Here is a 21,357-nt window from a genome sequence, read left to right as displayed (position 1 = left end):
ATTTAGCTCTGGTTGAGCACGAAAGTGGAATATAGCAGAAAGCTGCAGTGTGTCTGCCTGGGAGCTTGGGGATAACACACAAAATCCCCACCAACCATTCTGCACCAGCAAAGGGATGTGGGAGAAACTGGTAATACATTTAAGCGCTACCAAAATATTTATACACATATATATATATTCCTACATATGTCTCGCCACAGAAGCTTGTTACATATGTCCCTGTCACATTATGTCACCACTTCATGTCAGACAAAATGACAAGGAAGGATTTGAGCAAGGGATGAGGATAATGAGGTGTGCCCTCATGAGTGCTATAAGGGAAAAGAAAGGAAATAGCAATACCTCAAGGAGAAAGGGAAAAAAAACCCTATCAGCACTTGCCCTTCACAATGTTGTTTCAGAAAGTGAGAAAAAAGGAAATCATCTGCTACAGGAATTACACTTTCGAGCAGAAAATTATTTCCAGCTAGGATGTTTCCCAGGGCTAACTTGTAGAAAAACCACTGTAAGTCTGCACAGTCCCACACTGCTGGGGCTTGGCCCAGAGTCCTGCTAGGGGTGGCCATAGAGAAGTGTGGGTATTCTCTGAGAAGAGCATTTTGGTCATTGCTCAGATATCCTTTGTCAGCTCCTGTGCTCTGATGGCTAACACACAGATGTTTACTTTGCTTGGTTGGTTTTTTTTGTGATATTCACTAATCACAGCCAGTTGTGTAAGGGCTCCCCCCTACATTTTCCCCCTCCCAGATATACCAGGCATATATGGAGCAAGAACTCAGAGTGACAGATGATGACTTGCCGGCTGCCCCAGCCCCTAAAGATACACACACACACTGAGCAGAGCTGCTCCATGAATTAGCAGTGAATATCAGATCTGTCAAACTCAATGAATGCTGATTGATATAACCTTTTAATTAATGGATTTTTTTTTCAGGAAGATAAAGGAAAATTATAACACTGCCCAAAATACTGCAATGGTTGATGTGGACTGGGGTATCAGCTTCCCCTGTCCCCTCACTCCCAAAGCCTTTCATCTACATTTTCTGATTTCAACCACAGGAGATTAAAAAAAAATCCAGTAACCCCAACTGTGCCATTTCATTCCATCAACACTTCTCTCCTACAGCAACCAGTTGAAAGGCTGGTTGATGCTTACAGGAGAGTCTTACAGATCAAAGCACAACAAGCCTGCTGTCCAAAAGGCTTGTCTGGATTGCTCCTGAGTAGCTCCAAGCCCAGCACAGGTCAACAACAGATGAAAGGCAGGCATTTAACAAGCACCAGACTGCTACAAGACTGCAGTCCTCCGATTCTTACCCAGCCCTGTACTTGCAGCTGCCTTGCTCCAAGCCTCCTTACTTGCATCCCAGAGATCTGGATGTCAGCAAGTCAAGGGCAGCAGTGTTGTCTCCAGTTGGGACTTGCCCATGTTGGACATCCTACATCTTTCTTCCTATGACACACAAGCTCAGCCAGTTCCACATCATTAAGGCTCTAATTTTTAATTTATTATTATTATTAATAACAATAATAATAAAAGAGTGGTTAACATTCCCAGGATTCCTGTTGTTCACCCTGCAGCCACTGAACACACACACACACCAGCACCAGCTCCCTACACTGAGCAGACAAGTTGCTCTTGGTAGCAATGTCACTTCCCTTCCTGGGGACAGAAATCAAAAACACAGCAGTGCAATAGCTTAACCCCAATCAGTCCAGATGATCACAGCATCTTACAGGATTTTTTTTTTGCCTGCTAACAGCCTAATGGAAAATTCCAGTAATATTTAAGGATTCCTCTTACCTACATACTCTAACTCTGATATCAAAGTAGGAATAGGGGACACAAAAATCCATCAAGGAATCCCTTTATGACTTGAAAAATAAAAGAACTGTAAGCAAATTCTGTTTCTGCAGAGGCCCACAATCAGAGACCTCAATGAGAGCCCCACACACACTGTGGCCATGTGTAGGTGCTCCATGGAGGGATGTGTTTCCCTCATTAGGGAGATCACAGTCTCCCAAGGGCTTTGGTATTCTCCAGATCACATTCCTCTGGAGCATCCCTCTCCTGGATGGCAGGGCATGGGAGGTTTGCTATGAAAGCACACAAAGGTACATTGATCTTCTACAGCAGTGTTATTTAGGGGGTGTTTGGGAAATCTAAGGTCCATAGGAAAGGGTAAGTTGTAATTAGCTGGATAACAGAAAGCAGTATGTAGTAATTAGCTTGATAACATGCTCATACACACAGCTTGGGAACAAAAAGCAAAGGATGAAGTTATAATTGAAGAAAATATGGGGAGAATAAAAAACTTTTGAATATATCACCACACTTTGGACAGACGCCTCATGAATTAAAAAGACTCTTAATTCCTACAGATTTTCAAAGTAAAAAGTTGCTGTCTTTAGGGGGTCCAGATTTGGAGGAAATGGGTTATTAAATGCAATTTCTATTGTATATCACTGCTCTATATTTGGATTCTGTGGCTTCTTGAAGGTGAACAGTTTTCTCAATAAGCAACATGCAAAAGGCTTAGAAAACTACAAATAACCCTTCAGCTGAGGCTCAGCAACACAGTATCTGTTACAACAGTGACCCAAGCCTCTGATCTCTTTGTCAATCCAAACTTCTCTGATACAAGGAAATGTCTCCCTATCCCTATCCCTGCCTCCCACCCCAGAGGATGGGGATGACTGCAGTCCCTGCTGCAGCAGTGCTCTGTCCCCAGCCAATTCTTCTGTCAGGAAGAGGATGGGAACACGGAAAGTCTGCAAAATTTAAGTAAGTACTAAAACATCCAGATGAAAAGCTTATTCAGTACATTAAAACATAATTATGGCCAGTTAGGAAGTTAAAGCATATGAATCATAATTTTAGATCTCTAGAAAGCAGAGCAGTGGGTTTGCAGCACATGGCTGCTGTCCATAAGGAGGACAGCACAGACACCTTTATAGAAGGATAGAGGAGCATCCTAAGGTATTTGGCAGGGGCAAGTACTTCCAGTTATTTTGTTAAAACCTGCATCGTTTACGTCACCTAAAAATGCAATTCTTAAGGCTGTTTTCCTCGGCCTTAAGAACAGCAGGAATCAAAGACTTGAAAGAAAACAGAAAGAGCAACAGAAAACAGCCCACTGCCACAGCAGACTGCTCACCACTGCACTGACTCATGCAGAGATGAGATACCAGGAGCAGTCTGCAACCCTAGTCAAGCAGAACACAAAGTCCTGCTGTTCCAGGAAAAAATAAAGCCAAATAAAATAATTACTTCTCAGGGATGACTCAAGTTCTCCCAACAAGCACCCACCTCACCAACCATTTGGTGGCTTCAGAAGAAGCCAGCGTGCCGCCATACCCACAGCACACCAGTATCGCCAAACTGCTCAGGTGTGCCCAAGGAGACAGCTTCCCACTCTGTTTTCCCACAAAGTCCCAGCTTCTGCAGCATGCTAAATTTTACTCTTCTGATGCCTTCAAAGCATCTAATCAAGACCATCTCATTTCTGATACCCTTATATAATAAGGGTTAAACCCACTGCTTTTAACAAGCAAGCCCCAGATCTGGTTACTCCAAAGGCAATCAACTTTGCAATTAAAAGCCCATAACTGGGGAAGGGGACAGACATGCCATCTCTTTTTCCCCCTCCCATCTGAAACCCAGGAATGCAGAGGCAGTCAGGGGATTGTGGAAGTTGCATTCAGTTATTGAAATATCAGCTGCAAGATCTGCAGACAAGCTTAATCACAGACCTCAGACATGCATCTCACAACCCACCCTGAGATTTTAAACAAAACAAAACAAAACAAAACAAAAAACAAATGATGAAAGGTTAATTAAGTCACAAAACAAATGAAGAGTCCAGTTAGCAGTGCAATTACCTCGGAGTGCCCTCCACCAGAGGAAGGTCTGCAAGAAGTGCATGCTCTTTTTCCTCAGTCCCGGAGGAGGTGGCAGCATGAGCAGGACCAGGGCTGTTCCACAGCTCGCTCACAACCACTCCAGCATCCCCAACCTCCCTCCAGCCCCAGCACCACCTCGGACCAGCCTGCGCAAAATGCACCTGGTCTGCTCTGCTAATCACTGAGGGGGAGTCTGGGGCTTCTCTCTCTCATGCTCTCTCCCTCTCCAAATAAGCAATTAGCATGAATAATTACAGCTCTGATAATAATACCCAGCCACCTTTGAGCAAGAGGGAAAAGACTGTAATTAACTCTTTCTCAGGGATCAGTGGAAGTTGAAATAGCACCAGCCTAATTATCTTCTTCTGGGACGCCTCCTGGGAAGCTCTGGAATGTGTGGGAGGCAGGGGTCAGGCAGCATCCTTTTGGAAATCTTTCCATCCAACCCAATTTTACATGTCTGCTTCCCAAGTGATCATCAGATGTGCAAATGTACACAAGGAGGAAGAGAACCCACAGTTTCCCTACACTGTGCTAATCAGCAAGGGGCTGTCCATTCAGAGACTGCCTGCAGTGTTATCCCATGATGAATCTTTGGCATTGAGGACTTTGGAGCAGTTCCCCTCCTGGGGGATACGCTGTGGTAATGTGTGGCTCCTTCCATGCACAAAGCAGAGCCACACCAGGAGAGCTGACCCCAGGCTGGAGCAGGCACCAATGGCCAGACAGGCTCCCACTATAAACTCAGCACAAAGGAACCCCCAGTCCAGGGTTTTCCATCTGCCCCATCCCTCAGGTCACAGAGCTAGGGGGAAAACACATAAATGATACAGGTAAGGGCTCCAGGTCAGCTCAGGAGGGAAACTGGGCTGGGCATGTTTAAAATGTCCTTGCATAGAACTGGCTTTGCCCCCTTCCCAAAGGCGCTCCTGGCAGACAGGTGGGACAGGCACACATGCATGTGCTGCTCCCAAAACACTACCTGCACCACCCCCAAAGGTGAGTTCAGAGACCAAAACAACAAATGGTGGCCCTCTGCAGTAACCATCCCAAATTGCCCAAGGCTATGAAAGGATGCATGGGTTAGATGGCTGCTGTAACATACCTTCTTCATGTTACTAAAAATATGATGAGTTATTATACAATCCTGTCATGCTTTATTGCTATTGCAGTATCTGGAGATGCTATTAGAGTGCTGCAGAAGAGCAGCTGCCCTCCAAACACTCCAGTCTCTTATGAAAAGAGCACAGGTTTTGTTAACATCTCTTGTACTTCATTGACCTGAAATATTTAGGAGTGGAAAAATTAATGTGTTTATGAACCCTTATTACTAGCCTTAGAAAAACTGCTGGAATATTTATGTCTCTGAGTATTTAAGCATTAATTTTCATATTATGAAGATTCCACATAATTGTTTTATTTATGAAGTCAAGGTGCTCAGGGCACTGCAGAATATAATCAAGCATACTATAAAAACAACATAACATAAATAAAATCATTTCAGTTATTTAATAATTTTGTGAGACTTTACCAAGACGTTGTATATAATATGCATTTTAACTTTCTTTACTTCATCTACTTTTTTACTACAGAACTACCTTCTATTTTGCTAATTTCTTGAAAACTGAGAAAGTAAACATATTCTTATAGACTGCCTGAATCCCAGAAGTTATTATGTATATTAGTTTCCCTGTAACATGAATTGTTCCATAGACACCAAGTATACTAAGCAGTGGAATTAACTGAAGCCTATATATTAAGACCCAGACCCTGAAGTGGTAATTATTAATAAAAAACATTATCAATATGGCTCAATGGTTATGACACTGGGGTCTTAAAATGCTGATTTGTTGTGAAAAAATCTATACCTGGTGTACCCACACTTACAGTGGGACCCAATGTAATTTCAAGAGCTGCTTAAGTTTGAAAAAGAAATGCACATTTAGAGCTTGACTTTTAATTTTATTATGACCTAATTGCCAGGGCAGCCACTCCAGCCTCAGCTCTGGATTCTTTCCAGCTTATGTGTTATCCTCAGAATCTCTGGCCCAGCAGGCTGTTAATGTGCTATTAATGGACACTAGAGGGGGAGGCACACACAAGGATTCTCCCATTGGAAATGTCTTTCCCAGAAGCTGGATGTGCCCCCAGGGAACAGGGAGGGCCTCGGTGACACTGCCCAATGCAGTGACAGTCCCCGTCATGCTGTGGTGGGAGCCAGGGCACACAGGGGTCCACTGCTGCAGGATCTCACCCTGACACAGCACTGGGAGCTGTCTGAGGTCTTGGATCTGTGTGGGAAAGTGCTGTGATGAGAGAGCATGTGGGCAGGGGATAGGAGCACCACAGTTCTGCACAGGCAGCCACAGGAGGGATCTGCACAGATCTACAGCAAAGTACAGACTTGGGAGGTCTAGTGAAATATGCCCAATGGACCTGTAAGGGATGACAAATTCCAAAATTATAACCTATGGGGAAGCTGCAGCACTGACACTTAGAGAGTGCAGAGACAGTAAATTGGTCTGAGAGCAGGAGCCACAGCTTTTAAAACAGAGACATGGGGACATCAGAGGTCTGGGGCTTTGTGGGTCCATCATCTGGCTCCAAGTCTTAAAGACGCTCTTTGATCCACAACTTTTGGTTACTACTGGTCTCCCTAAACAGAAGTGAGTGATGCAGCCTGTTGTAGTCTGCTCTACACACTCATGTACCAGCTGCCTTCAGGTGTTACATTGCTAAAATTTCCAATGCTTTCAATTAACACGTAGCAAAGCCATTAGTCATGTTGTCTTTCCAACAAATAATTGCTCTCTCTGGCTCTCTTCCACATTATTGTGAGTCTCCATTTAATTTATGGGCCCTAATAAAACATAAAGAAACCAAGACTAATGCTTCATCAGTTTCCTAGGCTTTTCTAACATCTTTGGTGGGGAGGGGAGCCGGCACTGTTTTATGGCTCTGAGGGAAGAGTGCTCATCTGTAGACAGGGAGTTTGCAGCAGGGCAAAGGACAGGCTCACACCCTCTGAGTTACATCTGGCACATCTGCAGGGTGGGGACAGGATCCAGCCCCTGCTGCACTGGGATGTGCCTGCCTGCCCCTGGGCTGAGCCTCCCACGCATCCCATGGCTGTGCAAGGCACTTGCCACAGAGGCACGAGATGAAAGGAAAAGGATGCAAACATCAGAGGAAGGGGAGAGACTGTGGCATAAAGAAAACACAGCTAATTCCTTGGTAATTATTCAGACCCCAGGCTTTGCCTTATCCAGCAGCTTCACACAGGAAGCACAGCCAAGGACAGTGGGGAAGGGAGAAGGTGCTTTCCAGCACTGGGGATTCTTGCTAGCCCTGCACTGGCCACCAGTTGCACATGATCCATGGCCTTGATGCCCTAGAGAACAGGTTCAGGAGCTGCATTTGGAAACACAACCCCAGTAACACCCACAGCACCCACTGGACCCAAATTCACCCTATGTCTGTCCACACACATCCAATGTGTGATCACAGAGCAGCACACTCAGGGTCACCCCACACCTGCCCCACAATTGGCACAAGCCCCTGCCATGCACAGAGACCTGACAAATTTCTTTGCACAAACGACCAGAGACAGCAAATCAAGGCAATGAGCAACACCCCCAAAAACAAAAGGCTGAAGAAGCAACGCTTGGATGATTACAAAAACTTGAACTGAAAGCTGTTCAAAAGGCATCCAAAAGAGAAAAGGAAGAAAGCTGCAGAGGCTGACTCCCCAAATAAAATCTCCTTGCTGACAAGTTCACCTCCAATTTGCAATTCTTGTGTCTGGCTGCACACAGAGTCGATGCCAGCCCTGTCTGATGTCTCCGCACACACAAGTACCCACTGGAGTGAGAGGCCATTCTTGGAGGGACAGAGCACTCAGGGGCAGCTGTCCCACTGCTCCCCACTGACTTGGGCAGTGCAGGAGCTGGGGCTGATGGGCACCCATGGGCTGAGCCCCTGTCCTTTCCACAGAGCCACAGGACCAGCAGCAGCTCGGGAGCTGCCGGGCTCTTCAAGTGCTGCAGCCTGGACAGCCTTGCTCTGAGCTTCGAGGGGGTGTGAGAGGCTTGAAGGGAAAAGTGAAGAACTGTGAATCTCAGCAGAAAGGGGGGTTGTGCTATTATACCCCAGTACCAAGGGAGAAGACTAAATAATTAATCACAAAAGCAACTGAGTGTTAACGAGCCGCACAGGATCAAACCGCATGGAAGATGCAAAGGCCCCCCAACCCTCTTCAGTGTGCTGACAAGCCTCATTTTAATAACTTCACTACCAAAGCTGAGACGATATGCCACAATAAATAAATAAATGTATCCCAATATCCCCCTTGGCCTTCTGCTGGGGATCATCTTGACACCTTTGCCACCAAAGGGGCCCGTTTGGAGCATGTTTTACAGGGGGAGTCCTGAGAGAGGAGTGTTCCTGGCTTTGGGTGGTCATTGCAGAGGCCTCCTGCATGTGCCACCCCACTCTCTGTATAGCTTCACGGAAAGGGAGGATGTGTATTTTGAACAGGAAAAGCAGACATAATGCTGCTTCAGTGCCATTCCTAAATAGCAGAGTCTGACAGTGCAGAACTGAGCAACAGCATCCAGGAGCTGTCAGGGATAACACAAGACAGGAAGGGAAATACATGGACATGCCTCTCTTGGATGCTCTGTCTGTCATAGTCAGCCATACTGAGAATAGAATCATTCTCATAGAAACATTGAAATTATGTATTACCTTGCACACTGAATATCCCTATGCAGTCTACAGGGCTATCATATACTACTATTACTAGGACACCACTAGTAAAACACAGTTTAGACAGTAGCAGCATTAAATCACTTTCCTTCCCAGCCCATCACACCGGACCCAGCACACGTAGCTCGTAATGGAGAACTTAATTACTAACATTTGCATCACAGTCCCTTGCATCAGGTTTTCTCCATCCTACAATGAGAAAGAGTTGTACCAAGTAGGGTGAAAGACCACATGGATTCCATTGTCCCAACAGCTACAGCAAAACAAGCTCCAAATAATTATATATTCTGCTTAAACAGCACCATGGCTTCCAAAAGGGCTTTGAGAAGTTAAACTGATAGGCAGGCAATAGGCAGGGTTCTGCAATCCATCACTCAGATGCTACAATCTGACAGGAAATAAGGATCCTGCTTAATGGCCCAGAAGGAATATATAGAATTTAGGGGTATTCACACCCTCAGTGCAGCACACATGCACACACCACCTTCAGGGATCCTCTACAGGAGCTTGTTCTGGTTCTAATATCTTCATCTGTAAAATCTGAATAGGCTGATTCCTAGGCAGCTAAGAGTGGGAGGACAATTCAAATAAGACAGTGTGGTGGACTTTTCTACAGCTTCTGTGTGATTGCAGGACACCCAGCCTCATGAAAAGACCCATGTGCTGATGTGAGAATGATGCTTCTGAAAATTCTCTGTAATAAAACACAAAGCCTTCTCTCCTCCACCATGATATCAACATCACAACTCTGATTATATTAAGGAAAGTCATAATCTAAAACAGTATGCACACTTGGTTTATTTCCAATATCTAAATGTAAACCTATGGGCACCAAAAGAACTAATCCTCTGTATTTTATCTGAAAAACACAATACACTATGGAATCACTTCCTCTGCCTGCATCTCTTCCTAGGACTGGAAGAGAATAGAGTGGATTTTGTAGGCTTGCCCATCAAGGAATGCCCACAAGACACCAGCAGGGTCAAGAGCCCCACAAACATCAGGAAGCTGCAGGACACATTTGCAATTATAAAGGCCGATCTCAGAGCACAGGTGGGGACAGAGAAGTGAGATTTGGTCAGAAACTCAGAATTTACTGAAGCACTCATTGGCTTGGGGAGGCTTTCCTACAACACTTTAATGATACATGGTCTGAATATTTTGCATTTCTGTGCATAAAACCTCACTCAGCTGGAATGAGGTTGTGTCCCTTGTGGGACATCATTTACATCAAAATCTCCCCCGCTTCTCAGCAGGACTTTCATGTCCCCCCAGCATTTCGAAGGCAGAGGCATATCTGTGTGTGGGGATAGAAATATCGGTTTTAAACATTCATTGAGCTGGAAGTGTGGAAGATGCCAGCATACGAAGGGTTCAACTGATGTGTAAATGCAGCTCTTTGAAAAGAAGGAATTGAACACCACAACTGGTTCAGTGCAGCTAAATTGGTCCCCTAAGGGCCAGTGGTAACAGAAACCTTCAGCCCAAATAAGAACAAGTGAAATATTCAGCAAACAGCATTTGATGCTTATGTACAGGAGGAAAAAAAAAAAAGCAGTACAACTGTTGGGAAAAGAAAATATCATGTTACCCCAAGCTGCATTAAAAGTAGCAGATAAAGGGTTTGGGGGAAAATACTCTGGGTGTGGCAGAGTTCTGGCAAGCCAGTGCTGGAAAACCCAACCATGGGTGGCTGAGAAAAAGACCATGGGTGAAGTGAGAAATGGAAGTTGTGCCACTGGTCCCAGCACAACAACCCACTGCTCCCTCCAGCTCTAAATCCCATTCCCTGTGGCAGCGGTGGGGAGGCAGCACAGGCCTGAAATGTGTCCCCAAGGAATGAACACAGAGGATATCCAGGCTCTGACCCATGTATGAGTAGGACATGCATGAACAAACTTCCTTCTGTGACACAAGGCTGTCTGGAGACCTTCAGCTTGATGGCATTTACAGGCTGGTGATATCCTCCTGTCCTTGGGTTGAACTTCATCTGATGCCTAGGAGCAGGAACAGGACCCAGCTCTTGTTTGCTCATTGGGTGTGCTCCCGTGGACTGGGAGCATGAGCCCAACACGCAGTTAATTTATTTGTATCAACCAATATCCAAGTAATTATCCAAGTAATATGGATATGCTGAAGGGTCAGGGCTTGTGCAGGGTTTGCTTCACCCCCTGAGGTACCCAAAATCAGGGTGCATCTGCCAGTGAGGCTTTAACCATCAGCCTATCTCCTGTGCTGCTGGCAACCTGAAATCAGCCTGCTCCACTGTGCCAAATGATAGCACCTTAGCCAGACAGACAGACAGAGCCTGAACTTGCTCAACAAGAGTTCAGTTCTTGACCATTTTTCAATAAAACTATACCAGAAACACCACAATCATTTTAATTTCCCTGTGAGAGATGCTAGGATTGCTTTTTGTTGTTCAAATCAGTCTGTTTTATCCCCTCCCTATATTTCTTCCTGTTTTCTTCCCAGAAAGGAATGTATAAATGTGGGTACTCTAGCACTTTAATTTCTTGAGTCATTTTAATTATCTATTATTATGCTCATTGCTTGAAGACAAAACTGGAAGCAATAGCTCTTTCCAGGGCAGGAAGGGAGTTCATCAGAAAACATGACAATAGATTCAAAGAAAGAAAATGCATAAGAAATGAACTGCTCAGGGAAGCAATGCTTGCTTTACAGGTGCAACACAGCCTATTATTACTACTTAAATTCCTTGCTTTCTGAAAACGTCTCATCTTTATGACCATTCAGCTACACATCATAGAAACAAAAAGGAGTTATTTCTTCCTGCTTTACCAATCAAGGATGATTTTGTCAAAGAAAGACCATGTAAATACCTCTGGGATGTAAGACCACAGGTATTGTTAATATATAGCAAGAGCAGCTGGTAAACTAACTGGACATGATTTTATTTTCCAGCAGGATTACTGAACAGATATTGGAAAAAACAATGCCTAGCCCTGGAGCCCTCACTTAAAGGCAGAGGAAGAATTATTTCAGGAAGAGAGACCTGTGTTATTGAATTCATATGTCTGTGCTTTTATTGTTGCACTGGCAGTGAATCCAAGTGGGGAAGTATTTTTTTGTCTTGCAAAACCAGAGCTTCGTTCATTGTTTCTACGATGAAGCTGTACATGCCATAGTTGACAACCTAAAATAACCTGAGATGTCAATTCCAACTGCAGATTTATATCAGGCACATAAGGGATGTGACCTGGGATCTCTCTGCTCGCATGAATATCCTGACCACCCAGTCATTACCTATTTCTCACTTTCTTTTTATTTGGACTCTGGTTACAAAGTTCATCCTGGACTCTTGAAGGAGTTTCTAATGGCAGATACACAAAACTCTGCAGATCTCATGCATCTATGGCTCTGACTCTCCATTTTGATTTAAAAACTCTTAATTACCTTCATTTCTTAGACCACTTATGTGGTTGCAATAGACTGGGAAGGAATTAGGTGGAAAGACTCTGCCCTCCTCACTGCCAGAGGTATCAGTTAAATTCATAATGTTCCAAAACTTTTAAAGATATGCAAATGTATTTTAAGCAAAACAAAATATAAGCAAGTAGATAGGGGAGGGAGGAAAACCCCAAGAGTAATGTGCAAAGCCTTGAAGTGAAAAAGGCTGATATTTCTCCTTGGTTACATGCCAGCTGAGAAAAGGCTATATCTTCTCACAGACAGCACTGAGCCTCTGCTAACTTCCTATTTTGTCTGACGTACCTTGGTGAAAATTATGTTCACACAAAAATACCTCAGCAGCTGTTAGTTTGTAATCACTTTTATTCTCTAATTGGCATTTGGCCCCAGTGCAATGCATGCTGATCTCTCCAAGCAGCACAGACACAGCAACAGCATGAACAACCCACTGCAGGATTCTGGACAAATGCCCAAAGCATTCATTTTCTGTTCAGGTCTGTTTTCTCAGTGGAAAAAAGAGTGTGTATGAGGAGAAAACATTATCTCATGACTGTTCTGCTACACTCCAATGCCCTCAGATGAGAAGGGGCGTACAGGTTGCAAAGACAGACCATTTATTTTAAAAGGCACTTAGTTTCCTTTTGGTCTGTATTTCCTGAAATATATTGTGGAAAAGGAAACGCAGACATAAGTCTTGAGGATTGATATATCATGTGGCAATTTTGTAAAGAGCACAACCCTTCCCTTGTGCCCTCCCCACAGTCAGTTACCAAGCCCTGAATTACACACTGCTGATTTCCATGGCTTTGCCTGATTAATCTGGCTGTACTCTGTAAAGCAAAAAGAGCAATTGGAACAGAGAGGAAAGGAAATGGCTCACAAAAAAACTAGGTTACAATAACCCTCAGGAGCTGAGTGAAACCAAGAAGAGGAGAAGAGTTCAGCACTAGGCTGCCAGCCTGGGCAAGGACACAACCCCAACTCCAGCATGTCAGACCCAGTGAGCCTCAAATGCACAACACAGCACATTTAGAGAAAAGCTTTTATAGACCATATTAAAAGAAAGCAATGGAATTTTTTTCCAAGGACTTACACCCTAGGAGGAGGCACACAGTGCTATTTTCTTTACCCTGAGTACAGTGAGGTGTAAGTAGCTCATGCAACAGAGCAAAAAGTGAATAGAGGAATCCTGTTCAGACCCCCTCCCAACACATTCTGCAATGAGACAAATCACTCCTTTTAACTGAGCTAAATGAGCCAGCACAGCATATCCAGGAGGGAATAGAAAGCTGGAGAAGCACTTCTTGTTATTAGCTAACAGTTGCATTAGGAGAACAGCTGGTGGCCACCAGATTTGTTGAAAGTAATTGAAAAATTACTGTAATTTCAGCCTACAGCAAAAGTCAGCGTTGTTTCGTTTCCTTTTGTATCTGTAACTCATAGAAACATCTTCTTTGGACAGACTACAAATATACAAAATTAAAATACAGACCTTTTACCTTGCCAATATGTGGCCTTGTTATCATCTCAGGACTCCACCAGATCCAGAATGTTGAAATTTCACATCACATTACTTTTATCCTCTTACTCTTCTCGAATGCATTGTTAGAATATTTTGCTAGTTAATAAATTAATTTCATTTTGTCCATTACCATTCAAATGAATTCCTTCAAAGTATGAAATAAAAACCTACTTCCTTACCAGGCATTTACATTGAGACAGGATAGAAAGCTGTCCTGGGGTGACTTTATGATGCTGAATTGTATCTCCATTCATCTGTTTAGCCCAGAAATAACTTTTGCACTTTAAAACCAGATCGGAGAGCGAAGGGGGAAGAAGGTAAATCAGCGGAATGCTTGAGGGAGCTGTATTCAAAAACAGAGAGAAAAGAGCTTCAGCTTTCTCTCTCTGTGTTTTTCAGATTGTGTTGTCTGCAGCACAGACAGCAGGACAGAGCTCTCCTTTGCTTTTTAGTTAGTTTTTAGCTATCTGAGGCAGAGAAGTCCCCTGGACTGTGGCTTTTCTTTTTCTTGCAACTGTTCCAATGTGCTCTGGACTGAAAACCCAGAAGGAGAATGGGGGCTCACACCGTGGCCCACCAGGGCCTGGGATGCAGCATCTCCAGAGCAGGAGGGACTGAGAAGAGACTGAGCAAGCCAAGCTACTCCCCACAAAAAGGACTTTCTGAATTTTCCATCTCTTCAGAACAGCGAGAGGTTTTATTGTTTACTATTAATTTTTTATGTTCGTGAATACTTGTTAAATAAGAATACTGTTTGTTAAATAAGCACTTATCCACTTTTCTGCAAGAAAATCTTTTCCCAAACTAGTTGGGGGAGAAGCTACTTGAATCTCCATTCTACTGGAACCCTTTTGGAAGTTTCTTCCCAAATTTGCCATAAACCAGGACAAAAGCTTAGATCTGCCAGCAAGTATATAAAATATCCCATATTAGCAACATCAGTCTGTACATAACTTCAGTTCCTGCCTTTCTAGCACTTTTAAAGAATATATTTTTGTAGGTGATTATAGAAGAAAGAGGTTAAAGAAAAATATTCATTTTACTGATATGGAATTATAATTTTGGCTTGTTCCCAATGTCACACTGGAGGCACAGAAAAGCCTGGTAGGAGCTTGAATTTTAAGACTTTGAGGAGGAGGAGGGAAAACACTACACAGAATTTTCTGAGCGTGCCCATTGGGTGATTTTAGACTTTCAATTCTGTCAAATTTAGGTGGATTTTTACAATTAAAAGGAAAGTATTGCCACACTGAGAGAACAGAGAAGCTAATACAACCTCCTTGACATGGCCCTGAGGCACAGGAGCAGATTGGCCTCCAGACAGACCCACTGTGGATTCCCTGTCAGCTCCAAAACAAATGAAGAATTGTGATTTGGCACACCCCCATGAGTATGCAAAGTCAGACCTGTACATGAGGGAAGAAATGCTGTGGATAAAAAGTTGTTCAGGTGCAGGGGAATAGGAAATCAAGGCATTTCCTCACCTGTTTTAAATGCTGCCTGCCAAGCTGCTTTGTATTATTCACTGACTTAGAAGGCTGGGATAAAAATGTCCCACAGGTGTATGTAAGGAATGGAGTCAAGAGGAAAAAAGCTTAGTAACAAACAGGGAAAACAACTTCCTTTAGATCCATGGTTTTAACAACCAAACCCTCTCTGGTGACACATACACAATGCAAAAATAGAAAGTTCAGACACACCTTATAAGTAGCAAGATAATAATTCTGAAATAATATTTTTAAATCTTGTTCCTATTGACTCTGAACTCACTACATCTTACAATTTCAGTGAACTGAGTTTTGTTTACAAAACAGTTCAATGGCAAATATCAAATCACAGTACCATGCTCATTTGCATTTCCTTCACTCACACACTGCAGATAGGCCAGTGGTGACCTTGTGGACCTTCTACAGGTTTCCAAGTTCAAGGCCTGGTTTTCCTCTCTATGAAAAAGCAGATTAAATATCATCTGGGTTAAGGAAATTATTCTTTGTTCTCTAAAAATGCCTGTCTGATCTTGCTGATCTTGCAAGGCAGAGATGCAGATCAGCAGCACTTCCCAGCCTCAGGGGCTGCCCCAAGTCACTGTGGCATGTCCTTGTGCCAGGGGATACCTGGCACAGAGGGTGATGGGTGATGCCCTGCAGTCAGTGGGCAAAGCCATCCACAAAAAAAGCCTTAATCAATAATAGACACCTGCTCTTGCCATCCTGGACTTTTATCAAGGGAGACAGCTAGAGTGGTTGTCACAGAGAAAACAAATGCCCAGAAAACAACCTGCACAACAAATTGTTAATCACAGAAACAGAAAGGGAAGGTATGGGACAGAGTCCTTAGCCTCTGTGTTTAGCTTTAATAACACCCCCAAAACCCCCACACAGTTTTACATGCAAAACAGAAAGAATGCATGGATACACACAAGGAGCATCAGGATTTCTCCCCTTATGATTTTTGCAGGGTGAAAATCAAGGCCCAGATTTTCCAAACCACTCCAGAAAGAGCCTGGGTCTCCCCATGCAGCACAGCAAAGGGCCAATGCAACTGCTCTTGTGTAATATACCCACAGCAAGGCAGGGCTGTCTTTCATTCCTGTTCCAACAGGTGGGATCTGGGCAGGATTTGCACCCAGGATGCCAATACATGCTGTACCTTTCCAGCAGGAAGGGATAATGCCCCCTCAGACACACTGCTTTGCACACTGGCTTCCCTGCAAGGATTTATCATCTGCCTCTGGGCTGCTGGGGGCTTTTTTCATTCAATTACCCCCCTAAGAGATCAATATCCTCTTGTTTCATGGAGCCTGGAGGAAGATGAGGGATGAGCTGGGGCTGAAGGAACCACACAGTGCTCAGAGCTGGTGACAGTCACCTGGGATGCTGGAGCATCAGGCTGAAAAATGGGCTTCATTTGGGGATATAAATAAAACATGCCCAATCATGAGTTATTGATGAGGCAGGGAAAGGGCTGAACGTAGCCACGCTGACAGGAAAGGGATCTCAGCCACTGCCAGCTCAGTGGTTTGGGTGAGGGAGTTCCCTGCATTCACCACTGCCTGGTTTTCATGGCTGCAGCAGGAACAGCCCCATAAATATTCACGCAGCACCTCCAAGAGGCCTTCTGCTTTGACAGGCAGGTGAGGATAAATCCTAGCAGGCAGTGATCATCCTAAGGAAAAGCTGGCCAAGCAAGGGCCAAAATAGTGCACTTGGCCTCACCACAGGCTCAACCTCTGCACCACAGCTTCATTCTGGGGATGAGTCTGGTTTCTCTGTGTGTTGGTTGAGCATCTGCTTTGTTTTACTGGCTCCTCTGGGCCTGGAGGATAAATACAGAAATAACAATGGCTTCTCTCCTCCAGGAGTAGAAGCTCCACTGGACTTTTCACTCTCTCATATTGGTGTGTGGTGCTCTGGACTTGGCACCACACCACAGGATAGCAGCAGCTTACCTGTTTGCACTTTTTTTTCTTTTTTTCCCTTGCCAAGCAGAGGCCCAAAACTTTTCTTGCCCTCCTGCAGTGAGCAAATCTTTTTGTGACAGGAACACAATTGCAGCAACAGTCCCTGCTATGAAACACAGCCAGGATCCTTTACAATGTGATACTGCTGTACAGCAAACAAGGTGAAATGGCACAAGAGCATGTTCCCAGCCCTTGGGATTGATTCCCATGACACTGTTCTCAATAAAAACATGGAAATAAAACCAAACATCTTCCTACACCAAACAGGATGCAGTAACTTCCATCTAAGGGACAAGAATGCCTACATACCCAAATGTGTTATTATTGAAAATCTGTGTCTCACAGTAAAAACTGCTGTTCTAAAACTTTTTTTTTTAACTGAACATTTCACTCTATATGACAGGTTTTCTAAAGCTATCCTTTTATTTAATTCCTGGGGGCTTCAGGGTGTTTTTTCTTTACTTATTTTCTCAGTTCCCAGACAACACAAGAGAGGAAGAACAAAATGCAAGAGAAAGCATCTTGTCCAAAAAATAACATAGGAAACGTGACTTAGGGAAGCTTAAAAGGCTGAAAAACACTGAAGTATGTAAATGGAAAGCAGAATATATATTTTCTTTCACAGGATGTGATACCTGGCACATTCCAGATGACAGTTTTTGACAAAGGAACAGCAAAATTGCTTTCATTACATCATTCACACCACACAATAGGAGAAACTAGACTGGACAAAAATAAACAGGTTTTAAGCTTGAATGTCTCAAGCCAAGTAACCAAAATTTTCTTCTGCCATGGCAGTGGGGTCCAGACCCTTTGATGTGTGCTGTTTACTGAGGCAGCTGCTGGTCTCACCTGCTCTCACAGAGCACCCCCCTCCCCTTGGGCTGCAGCCTTTGGAAAGCAGGGGAAGCAGCGAGGACGCCTTCAAACTGCCTCATTTGCTACTTTTCACTCCAACACATGTATCTGGTTAATTATTTAGGCTCCTCACTGCTTCTGTTTACTTATTTATAAAATACAGTTGATTTGCTGCAGCAACTGGGGGCTAGCAGGGCAGGCAACCACCGACCAACCCTCCCCAAACAGTCCCTTTTGAGTTCAGCTCAATAACAAGCATGACCAGACGGAAATCATTTAGCTTTTCCAATTGAAAAACACACTAATACTGAGGAAAGTTTAATCATTGTATTGGACAGGTGGCTGTGTGTTCCTTGGGGTCTTCAGGAGCACCTTCTGCAGAGGATCAGGGGTCCTTGAAGAGAACTGAGGAGCCCTGAACTGTAGGAGCTGATGTTGGCCAAAGACAGCTGAGAGCTGTGGGCAGGGAAGTGCTGCCAGCCCCAGCCAACCCGATAAATGCCTGGGGGATTAACTGTGAATGTTCCTCATGCCAGGAAAAGCTCAAGGGCTCAGCAAGAGAAGGAAAGCAGGAATCCAAGAGGACTGACAGCAAGAATTTCTCCCCAAAGTGAGGGGATTAGCTGGCGAGGAGCAGACAAAGTTTGAGGGATGGAAAAGAATATATAGAAGGCAGAAAGTTGGGGGAAGGGGTCTGTTTGGCAGCAGAGAGTAGCAATCAGTACAGGGAGATCAATCCTTATTTCTATGAGGATGCTTAAAGCTAAGACTACACAAAACTAACTGCAGCCACCATAGCTGAGATTTGAACACCTAACCTTATAATTAATTAAAATCAGCTTCAGCAAAGGAGCATCCCCTCAGCAAGCATCCACCTGCAAAGCCAGGCAGAGCATGGTTTTGGGACACTGGGTCACATAAATGCCTGGACCAGAGGACAGACAGATACCTGGGCTGGGGCATTTGCCACTCTCTTTCACACATCCCCTTTGCCATTTCTTCCTGTTTCTCTTCAAAAGCTGGTGGGAATTTTTAGTGCCAAATAACAGCCTGACCACCTCCTAGGATGCAACATGTGAAATGTAGCAGAGTTTCATTACTCACTAACATAATTCATAGCAGCTCCTGTCCTTGGTTGCTGCCCAGTCATGATAGGCTCATTCCAGTACCAAAGTGCCCAGGCAATATTTATTTTTGATCATTCTTTTGGGCACATTCCTTAAACATCATCTGTCCCAAAATGCTGAAGATGAGTAGCAACATCTCTCTCTGGTTGTTCATTTGAAAGATCAAGTCCCAAAAGCCACTTCCAGCTCAATTTAATCCTTGATCAAAGCAGTACAATTTAGCATTGGATTAGCAATTCTCTCATTTAAATCTGTCACTAAGAAAAGCAGGTGATCTAAGTATATTCTAAATATTTCAACTAAAGCCACTAAAACTTTATCAGGTAGTACAGGGATAACTCTTTTTTTAACTTTCATTACAATCTCAAGCTATATATTCAGTGATTTGCAGGCACAAATGCACTTATTCTGCCCTGTGTTCCTTACTTTCCTGGAAAATTGTAGAAGAAAAACCCATCGTGTTCCAACACTACTGCCAATTCCTTAAGGATATGTAGCAAAAAAGCAAGCCAGGGAAAAAGAACTGTAAAAACTAATAAGGCACCACCAGACCTTCTCCTGGCATCTGCCAATTAAAAAGGGACCCCAGGGCTGTGTTTGATTCAAGCACTTCCAGGCATTGGTCTGGAAGGTGGAAATTCTGCCTGTGCCAACATGTTTTATTACAAACATGAAACTCCGTCCAGTGCAGAGAAGCCCACGAAGCCTCCAAACTATGGAGGCAAAGAAACAAAGGAGCATGAGGATAAAATGTCAAAGGCAAGTGATGCCAAATACAAATTTATACAGCTGAAGTAAGTTCAGTTCTGAGGCTGCCACAGCAGGACTGTAACCCCGGGGTGAATGTGCCCCTGTGTGCAGCAAAGAGTGCAGGAGAGCATCTCCCAGCCTGTGCACACACAGGAGGAAGGGAGCACAGTGGGGCAATCACAACCCACCTGCTCTCTTAGCACCCCAGTAGCCCATGGCAAGTGAGGCAGCCCTCAGGCTCCTGCTCCCTATGCACATCCATCCCATAGAATTGCAACCTCGATCTGAGTAAATACTTTTTTACTTACTAGGCAAGTCACACACAGGAATTGCACCCTAGACTTAAGATCCAGTCCACACCAGAAACTTGTGCAGGCCTTTCTCTGTGCTACTAAAGTTTTCTACCTGCTGGTCCTGACAGAGTTTCTGTGTGTCAGCACAGAAACCCTTGCATCAGCATGTACGTGTCTCTCCCCTTAAGTGAGACTAAAAGCTGAGTTTATGCATTTATTTGGAATCGATAGCATCCAAGTTACACTGAGCCCCTAAAAGCTGTTTTGCTTTAGAGGTGCCCATAAAAATGCAGGTCATCTTCCTTAGCAGCAAAGGGCTTTGATCTGCTGCAGGAGTGCCGCTGGCTGGATGGGCTTGCACAGGGGAGTCAAGCTCCAAGCAGTGGGATCTGCTTCGGGCTCCATTAAAATGCAAACCTCCCAAAATCAAAGGCAACAGCAGCGAGAGTGAGTCCCGGCCGCAGTGCACCCGTGAGCCAGGAGAGCAGAGACCTCCAAACACCCACACAGCTCAGCTGGGGACAAGGGACTGGGGATCGCAGTCCAGCACCACAAAACTTCACTTCTCATTGCATGCAGCACTGCAGGATGGTGAGTACAGAAACTGCCCCATCTCAGATTAACTTGCTCTGAAATAAAATATTACTGTTCCTCAAACCTTTTCAAAGTTGATTTTTCTCCCCATTTTCCTGCCAGGTTTTTCATCCTTTCAACCCACTCCCTTTCTGGAAGGAATGTAGGGAGGGACAGGCACCATGACTTCCTAACAGTCTGGTGGAATCCAACACTCAAGAGCTTCTCCCTGCAAAGTAACAGCTCCCACACGGGAGGAGGGAAACCTTGTGAGACTCTGAGGCACACCTAAATCTACTTTACTGCGGTAATAACCGTGGTAGATGAATAGAGAAAAAATCCAGCGAGTCAACGGAAAAAAAAATCCCACATCTGAAAAATATAGGACATGCAAGAAATTAAAATAATCCTACTCCCGCCTGCCAATGCACAGAGGGTGAAAATCAATCACAGACCAAGTAGCTTTTTTTCCTCTAGCCCAGCTAAAGAAAAGCAAATGCTCGAGTGGGTGCCCTCCGAGTCGCTCTCGGGCAGCAGCGAGCTGCTCTGCTCTGACCATACCTTTGCTCCTCCGTCTCACCACCCCGAGCCGGCACTTGAGCGAGACAGCGAACATCTTCTGCAGCCGCCAGCGCTGCGCTCACATGGCTCTGAGCCGCTGCTCCCTCCGCA

At 44.4% G+C, this 21,357-nt stretch overlaps 1 protein-coding gene across 5 annotated transcripts in view; it reads right to left on the bottom strand.

Moving 5' to 3' along the window:
• Positions 1-21,357, bottom strand: part of GRIP2 (glutamate receptor interacting protein 2) — a 248,542-nt gene that overhangs the window by 101,932 nt on the left and 125,253 nt on the right. Inside the window, exon 1 of one of the 5 annotated variants that reach the window (XM_058031752.1) lies at positions 3,883-3,959. The exons of the other annotated variants lie outside the window; for them this stretch is intronic. Coding sequence (XP_057887735.1) covers positions 3,883-3,925 — 43 coding nt within the window. The 5' untranslated portion in view covers positions 3,926-3,959. Of the gene's footprint in view, positions 1-3,882; positions 3,960-21,357 lie in introns of those variants that run through there. 5 annotated transcript variants of the gene reach the window in all.

Source organism: Melospiza georgiana, chromosome 11, assembly GCF_028018845.1.
Source record: "Melospiza georgiana isolate bMelGeo1 chromosome 11, bMelGeo1.pri, whole genome shotgun sequence".
Lineage (NCBI taxonomy): Eukaryota > Metazoa > Chordata > Aves > Passeriformes > Passerellidae > Melospiza > Melospiza georgiana.
This window is presented reverse-complemented; position numbering and strand designations above follow the sequence as displayed.